General features: G+C 45.4%; 1 protein-coding gene across 1 annotated transcript in view; it reads left to right on the forward strand.

Annotated features, from left to right (window-relative positions):
- Positions 1-7,844, forward strand: part of SLTM (SAFB like transcription modulator) — a 39,326-nt gene extending 31,482 nt beyond the window's left edge. The window contains exons 17-21 of the mRNA XM_081838814.1: positions 81-248; positions 1,731-2,045; positions 2,951-3,071; positions 5,470-5,627; positions 7,227-7,844. Coding sequence (XP_081694940.1) covers positions 81-248; positions 1,731-2,045; positions 2,951-3,071; positions 5,470-5,627; positions 7,227-7,335 — 871 coding nt within the window. The 3' untranslated portion in view covers positions 7,336-7,844. The remainder of the gene's footprint in view (positions 1-80; positions 249-1,730; positions 2,046-2,950; positions 3,072-5,469; positions 5,628-7,226) is intronic.
- Positions 7,845-8,119: the final 275 nt, after the last annotated feature.

An 8,119-nucleotide genomic window follows, 5' to 3' on the forward strand; every position in this document is an offset into this window, starting at 1 on the left:
CCTGACAAAGCACAAAACAAATAAATGTGTGTGGCAGCTTGGAGTCCTGACAGCCGTGTGTCTCTTCCCCACCCCATTAGGAGAGAGGAGCCCTACTGGAATGAAAGCAAAAAGATTTCCTTGGACACAGATGCACGTTTTAGCCATGGGTCTGATTACAGCCGGCAGCAGAACCGCTTTAGTGATTTTGACCACCGAGACAGAGGGCGATACCCAGAGGGTTCCGCAGTGCAGACTTCCTTTGACAGGTATGCTTGGGGATGATGGTCACAAAAGTATATTCTGATGTCATGATTCAGTAATGGAAGGGTGGCCTCAAGTGGAGCAGACTTCCCCAGGAAGTTGTGGACTCTCCTTCATTGGAGGTTTCTAAGCAGAGATTGGATAGCCATCTGCCATGGATTCTTTAGTTGAGATTCCTGCATTGCAGTGGGTTAGAGTAGATGACCCTTCTATCTTTATGATTCTAAGTGTCCCACAACAATTTTCATCCTGGGATACAGTTTACACCATTCAAATGTGTGTTCCCTTAGTTAGAGAGGACAGGGTATTCTGATTCTTGAAGTGTGATCTCAGAAATAAGTTATTATTACAGCTAGGAAGTTGCTGTTTGTTGCACTAGTGCAGGGGTTGGCAACCTAAGGCCCATGGGCCACAAGCGGCCCATGGGGGTCATTTAACTGGCCCAAGTACCCCCTCCGCCTGCTTGGTCGGCTCCCATGCATGGCACAGAGCAGAGCAGGGACTGCCTTCTGCAACACCAGCCAGCTTCCCATTGGCTGCAGGACCATGAACCGGGCCAAGCCACAAAAACTTTGCTGACCCCTGCACTAGTGTGTTCTTGGGTAATGGGAAGTGTAGTCCAACAATATCTATAGCCGAGATGGGGAATCTGGTGCCTTCCAGCATTGCTGGATACCAGTTCCCATCAGCCCCAGCTAGCCTGGCCAGTGGTCAAAGAGGATGGGAGTTGTGCTCCAACAGCATATGAAGGGTACCAGATTGCACATCCCAGATCTTGGGTAAGAAATAGAAATCAGTGTGCTCTGAATAAAACATAAAGACTGCCTTGGATTCTTTTCCCTGTATTTCTGCTGTCTTTTGCTTTCAAAATTGATTTTGTGGGTCTTTCAACCGTAATAAAGAATGTGTGTGTGATCTTGGGGGCACCATATTGGCTACCTGTGATAGGCCCTGATTTTCAAGATGATAAGTTTGCAGTGTGATCTGAAGCATGTTTACTCAGGTGGCAGTGGGATTTACTCTGGGACAGAGGAGCGGATCTGGTAGATTTCTGCATGGATTGGCAAAAGTGACTCTCAACTGTTAAACAATAGTAGCAACACAAAAGCTCCCCCCTTCTAAATTAGCTTAGTTCTGCTAGTATCAATTCTATGATTCTGTGATACTGAAAGTAAATTTCTGGGCTGAGCATGTGCTTACATTGCTCCTAAGTACTAGCTCTTAAACACCCCCCTCCCGAGCCCTGGTTGGTGGATTTCCGCTTGCAGTCTCAACTTTGTGCTTTTCTAGAAGCCCTAGAAGTCTGGCCACCCTCAGGCTACCGCGGTTACTTGCAGCTGTATCCCTAATATCCCCATAATGCAGTCCTCATAATGATAAATTAAGCAGCAAAGCACCTTGGGGTATGGCAGGCAGATGCTGTGCCAGACAGAGAACCAGTTTAGGGAGTGACCCTTAATCTGAAAAACTCTTGCCTTTCTGAACAGGCGGGAACGATTTGTCAACCAAAGTGATGGGAAAAAAGCTCGGCCAACCACAAGGAGGGAGGAGCCTGGGTTTGAAAGATACCCAAAAAGCTTCAGTGAATCCAGAAGAAATGAGCCCCCTCAGCCCCGAAACGAACTCCGTGACAGTGACCGGCGGGAAGTGAGAGGAGACCGCGATGAGAGGAGGACTGTGATAATCCAGGACAGACCTGAGATCCCTCATGGCCGTCACCCACGAGAGGCTGGGACCAACTCATCCCGGCAGAGTTCTTGGAAGGGTGAAGGAGGCATCAACCCTGACAAGCGAGATGCCAGGTGATTCTTCAACCTGGGTTAATAGCTGGGATGTGCAGGTTCATTCCTGTCCAAAACTTGGGGTGGGGCTGTGTATATGTGGCTGTGATTCACCAAGACAGAACAGGTATGACTCTGTTGCCCTTTCTTCAACTGGAAATTCTTCAGTGTGTGGGATGTACTGGGTAGAGAGGGAAGATCTTGCTACGTTGCCCTGGCCCATTTGCAGCCTGTCACTTGTGCATCAGCCTGGCTGTGTAAGAATCGGAGTGCTTTTCCTCAATATGTTGGGTCTGTGCCTGTTCCATATGAGGCCTTCAGGCTCATTATATTTTGATCCTTGATATGCTCCAACACATTAATACTTAATTTCTAACCTAGGTTTCTTTTAACACACTTCTTTGGGTGCCATTCTTGGCAGTGAACAGCATGACTTGCATGTGCCTAAACTGAGCAAATGCCATGTTAAATGACTGGGCTTCCATGTAATCTTCTATTTTGCATACTGGTGAGCAAATGGACAATACAGGCCCTTCAAGTCACAGTTAGAAAGAACCCTCTTGAGGGAGGTGATGCTTGCTAGGTCTGCAGATTTGCTTGCTAAAAAGGGGTGATTTTCTAAACCTAGTTGGGACAGGCCAAGAGAGCTCTAGAGTTACTTTCCTTCCCCAGTCAGCAGGAGGCAAACTAGATTGCTTTATATTTTTGGCACATTTAGACTGCAGCCAGTCAGCTAATGGAAACACATATGGGATTGGCTGGAAGTGCACAGATAGTAGGAGAGAATTGTTTGCACTTCCACAATTTGAGGAAGGCATCTTCAGCCCTTTATTCTAAGGTGTTAAGAGGGATGAGTAAAATGGAGCCCCCCAATTCAAGGTGTGAATTATTACTTACTGTACCATGTTGACTCTTTCCTTCCGCAGAGAGAGGCCAGAAAGATCAGGCCGAGAAGTCTCTGGACATTCTGGGAGTCGTAGCAGCACATCTGGCTACGGAAGCCGGGAAGCAGAGCGCAGTGTGATGGAGCGTGGAAGTGGGGGGCAGGTAAATGGAAGGGGGCCTTTGCTCACTTGGTGGAACGTGGCAGGGGGCCATAATTAACATGCATATTCTGATTAGGAATGTGGCAATTGATCTTCGTTGCATTTTCTGCAAGGTCACTCGCGCAGAGGTAAAGGCAAGGTAGTTTTCATCTGCTAATTTGGGGTCTAGTTTCACTTCATTTGTATATACCACCTTCTGGCCAAAATATTTGACCCTTTAGGCAACTGATACTATATTGCTACTACGTTCTTTAAAAACCCATCGAAATAATGAAAATGATGAATCACTAAGAGAAGCAGAAAACTGTTCACTTAGTAGCGTGACAAAAGCAGAAGTGTCAAAGCAAATCAGTGAGGTAGCCAAGTAGGTTGATGATACCAAATGGTTTGAGATAGCTGAAATAAAAAGGGATTGTGAGGCGTTCAGAAAGGCTCTCTCTAAACTGGCTGAATGGACAGTAAAATGGTTATCATAATTCAGCATAATCAAGTGTAAATTGACAGGCGGTGGGGGGGAATCTTAACTCTGAATTAATGGAGACTCTTGAGGAATGAATCCCTGGGATCATTGTGGATATCTTGATGAAAATGTCAACACTGTGTGGCAGCTGGAAAAAGTGGATTTCCTGCTAGGAGTCATTAGGGAAAGAATTAAAAATAGAACTGCCACTATCATACAAATCTGGTGTGACCACATATGGAGTACTGTGTATGGTTCTGATCGCCTCACTTCAAAAAGGATATTGTAGAGTTGCAAAAGTTTCAGAAAAGAGCAACCAAAATGATCGTGAGGATTGAGCAACTCCTTTATGAGTAAATGTTACAACAGACAAAAGAAAGTACTTCATATAGTGCATAGTTAACTGTTGTAGTGATGGACACCAATTTGGATGGCTTTTAAAAAGAGAGGTAGACAAATTATTTTTGTGTTCTGCCTCCCCTGTCAAAAGCAGTATGATTCTAAATGCCAGTTGCTGAGACTCATAAGTGGGGAGAGCACTGCTGCACTGAGGCTCTGCTTGCTTATAGGCCGCTATGAGAACAGGTGGCTGGACTAGATGGGCTTTGGGTCTAATCTAGCAAGGCTCTTCTTATGTTCTGTGCTCCTGGTGAGTGGATGGCGGCCGGGCCTGGCAGACTTCATAGGGAAGGACATTGAGAGGATGGACCACCAGTGAGGGAGCCCTGCTTGACGCAGCCACAAGGGCAGCCTCTAAAAGCTGTTCTGACTCAGAGTCTCCTGGGGTGGCCCCCACAAATGGGGAAGTCATTTTATGGAAAAGGCTTTTCCAACTTGCTATGCCCTCAGATTCTTTAGGGCTGAAAAGTCAAGAAGCAGCATTGCAAAGTTTTTGTCCGGCAAGCAGTACAGAACGCACTGTTTCTAACAGCCAAGCTGCTGCCTTTTGACAGGCTGGTGCATTGGGGTGGTCACTTAGCCCAAGTTGGTGACTGCTGTATGATCGTATGATTGGTCGATTGCATTTATATCCTACCTGCTTCTCCGAGGAGCTCAAGGTGGTGTACATGGTTTGCCCCCACTTCAATTAATCCCCACACAAAAATCATGTGAGGTAGGTTAACGCTGAGAGGCAGGTCACCCAGGGAGCTTCATGGCCAAGTGGGGGTTTGAACCCTGGTCTCCAAGGTCCAGGTTTGACATTCTAACTACTACACCACACTAGCTCTCATTTTTTTGTGAGTAAAACCTTGTTGCCAGGCCGATGTTGTCTGCTCTGTGCTTCCTGCCTTCACTTGATTTTGGGAAGAGTGATTATTGTACAGTAGAGTCAGAGCAGATGGAGGGGAATGCTTCACCTTTTCCCTGGAGAGCCACCTTAGGCATCACACTCTGAGGAGAAATCCTCAACATTAGTGGTTGCTTAACATGGAAACATGGGTGTCCAGTTGAACAGAAGCCCTCTTTTCCCATCTCCCCACCCACCATAGTCCCTTTTTTTTTCTTCAGAGAAAAAGCAAGAACAAAAATGTGCATTCCTCCTAATGGGCTGTGCAAAGTGCTTTGCATGCTAACCTCTCATTATATCCAAATTTGAGGTTTTCTTAGTGCAACATCCAAGACACAATGCATGCAAACTCAGAATATCGGTGCAAAAAGTGTACCTATGTGGGTGTTGTCCTTTATAGTCCAAGGGCTGAACTTGAGACAAATTGAAAGTCCCTGATGTAGAACATGATTTGCAGAACATTTCCTGCTTTTGTTGGCGCTGCTCCTCTGAAGTTCTTCCAAAAGAGCTGTGAATCTTCCCAGGATGCACATCTAGAGAAGGCTGTACTGGAGCCAAGTGTGTGCAGCTGTTCTTCCTTTGGGTCCGTTTAGGAAACACAAGTCAAAAGGTGGTGTCACTAGCAGAGTAACCTCCCGTGTCCTTTTCTAGCATTATAATGAAGATCGCCATGTGGTTGAGCGGCATAGCCGTGATGCTGGACCAAGGAAAGAATGGCACGGGCCCAGTTCACAGGGCAGCAGCTATCACGACACAAGGCGGATGGGAGATGGCCGAGCAGGAGGTGGCATGATGTCTCCCCACTCAAGGTACCTGTGATTCTTCTTCCTTCCCCACACCCTAAAATATCACACTTCTAAGGTTGCTTCTAAAACTCAGCTTACATATAGGGCTGAAAAAGGTCGTATTCAGATTCAAGGAGCACCCACTTGATTGGTGTGCTGGGGTGCCCAAGTTTCCATTAGGACGGTGTATCCCACCCCCTCCCCATAACTGATTCGGAGCCCACTTTGAATTGGCCCTGAGCTCTGGATTTCAGTCTAAAAACGAAAGCTTCAGAAACCCCCACAACTTGCATTGGGACACCAAAATCGCCATTTTCTTGACATGCGTGTGAGGAATTTGGAGGCATGGTAGGCCCTATAAGAGGGGTGTAACTCTGCCACATTTCAGGCAGGTGGTTTACTTTTTTACTCTGGATCTACCCGGATCTCTGAAGCAATGCAGGATTGGGTACTCTGCCCCCACTGCTGGCACAAATCTGAGTTGCCCTGATTGAGGATGGGATTCAGTGCAGACTTTGGAACTCTGTTCCTAGAGAGGTTGGACTGTCCTTCTGTCAGCAGGTGAATACAGTGGTGCCTCGCAAGACGAAATTAATCCGTTCCGCGAGTCTCTTCGTCTAGCGGTTTTTTCGTCTTGCGAAGCACGGCTATTAGCGGCTTTAAGAAAAAGGAAAAAAACTCGCAAGAACTCGCAAGACGTTCCGTCTTGCGAAGCGAGCCCATAGGGAAATTCGTCTTGCGGAACGACTCAAAAAACGGAAAACTCTTTCGTCTAGCGAGTTTTTCGTCTTGCGGGGCACCACTGTACATTTTTATTCCAGGAGATCTTTAGGAACTGGCTGTTGAAGGAATGGTTGGTGCTGTGGAGTTTTTAATGTCATCATCTGTATTTTTTAATAGTTTTTATATTGGGTTTTTCTATTTGTGTTCAATTACTGTTAAATGAATATCTTGCCAATGTTTTTAGCTTTTTAACTTTAAGCCACTTGAGTCCCAGTCTAGGAAAAAGATGGGATAGAAATAAATGTAATAACAATAATTCCTATGACTCAGTGGAAGCTTGGCAGTACAGTTGAGTAAGCTTTGCAGAGAGTTTCATGACCGCATACAATATTGTCTGAATCTAGTTGGGCTTTGGAAACACATGAAACTTAACTACTCATATTGTTAGTTTGTAACCATGATGTGCTCTGGATAAGGAGAAATCCCCTTGGACCTGAGCAGATAAAGCTTGACCAGTGAGGAAATTGGACAGAGGCCCTGGGCCTGGGCAGCATCTGTATAGGTCACAGTATAAGATCCAGGAGTTCGGTTGGGCATCTTTTTAAAGCTCTCTGCACCTGAACATGATTACGCTGAATGTTGTCCAGCATGGGTTGCTAGCTCCCTGATGCACACTAAGGAGTGTTCTGTCCCCAGTCTCAAAAAATGTAGCTGCTGTTCTCTCAGTAGCCTGCCAGTCTCAGCGCATGGTTGAGTGGGAACTCCCCAATGTGTCAGCCTTCACACCTGTAACAAGATCAGGTTGTGAGAACTTTGCCTTGCTCAGCACTCTGGATAGTGAGATGTTAATTCCTCTGAAACTTCTTTTTAAACCTGCTTCTTTTTCAACTTTTATTCCAGTAATTCTTCGCCCATTAACAGAGTTGTACAGATTACGGGCAATTCCATGCAGAGGGGAAGTGGTTCAGGATTTAAACCGTTTAAGAGTGGACCACCACGAAGATTCTAAGCCCGCTGACCTGCTTGCCCCCCCTTGGTTTCAAGATAACTTATTGGAAATCTTTTATGAACGAAGAAGCCTTGGCTAAGAGAACTTGTCTTTTTTTTAATTTTACCATAATTACTTTTTCCTCTTTTTTGGAGGCATTTTAAATAAGTTAGGCTGTTTGGATTTTGGATAGTTCATTGTACTTTTTTGATGAGCATTTCCCCCTGTAACACTAGGATCTCTGAAATTAATTGGAACCAAACATGTGAACCGCTGTACAAAGAGATGATTTGTTTTGCACCCAGTAGTTTAATTTACAATTTAGCTCTGTGATGTCAGGCTTGAAAATTAGGTACTTACCACAAAACACACAGATAACCCAATTGTACATTAGAATGGGTAGAGAATAAGGGTTGGGTTGGTTGTTTGATTTCTGGGTATTATGTAACCTATTTTTGAAGAGTTGTTAAACTGAGTGGATCTGTATCCTGGCCACTGTATCCTTTTGAAATAAAGCTTCATAATCTGTATTGCCACTTGTACAGTCTGGTTTGTTTGTCTGGGAAGCTGAAATTGGCTGGTCCTATGCAGTAAGTCATTCTAGGAGTAACTCCTTTCTCTGTTCCTGTCACTGAGGTAAGATCACAGTAAAAACAGACACATTTAATTAAGCAATGTTTGTAATGACATCTGAAAACTTTGTGTGAAAAGTGCAGAATAAGAGTCTTCCTCTTACTTGGCCCCTGCCCTTTTTCCCTTCAAGCAGCCCCACTCATGGCCTGCAGTAATGGAAATGGCCAGACCC

Source organism: Podarcis erhardii, assembly GCF_964252035.2.
Source record: "Podarcis erhardii genome assembly, chromosome: 14".
In the NCBI taxonomy this organism is placed as follows: domain Eukaryota; kingdom Metazoa; phylum Chordata; class Lepidosauria; order Squamata; family Lacertidae; genus Podarcis; species Podarcis erhardii.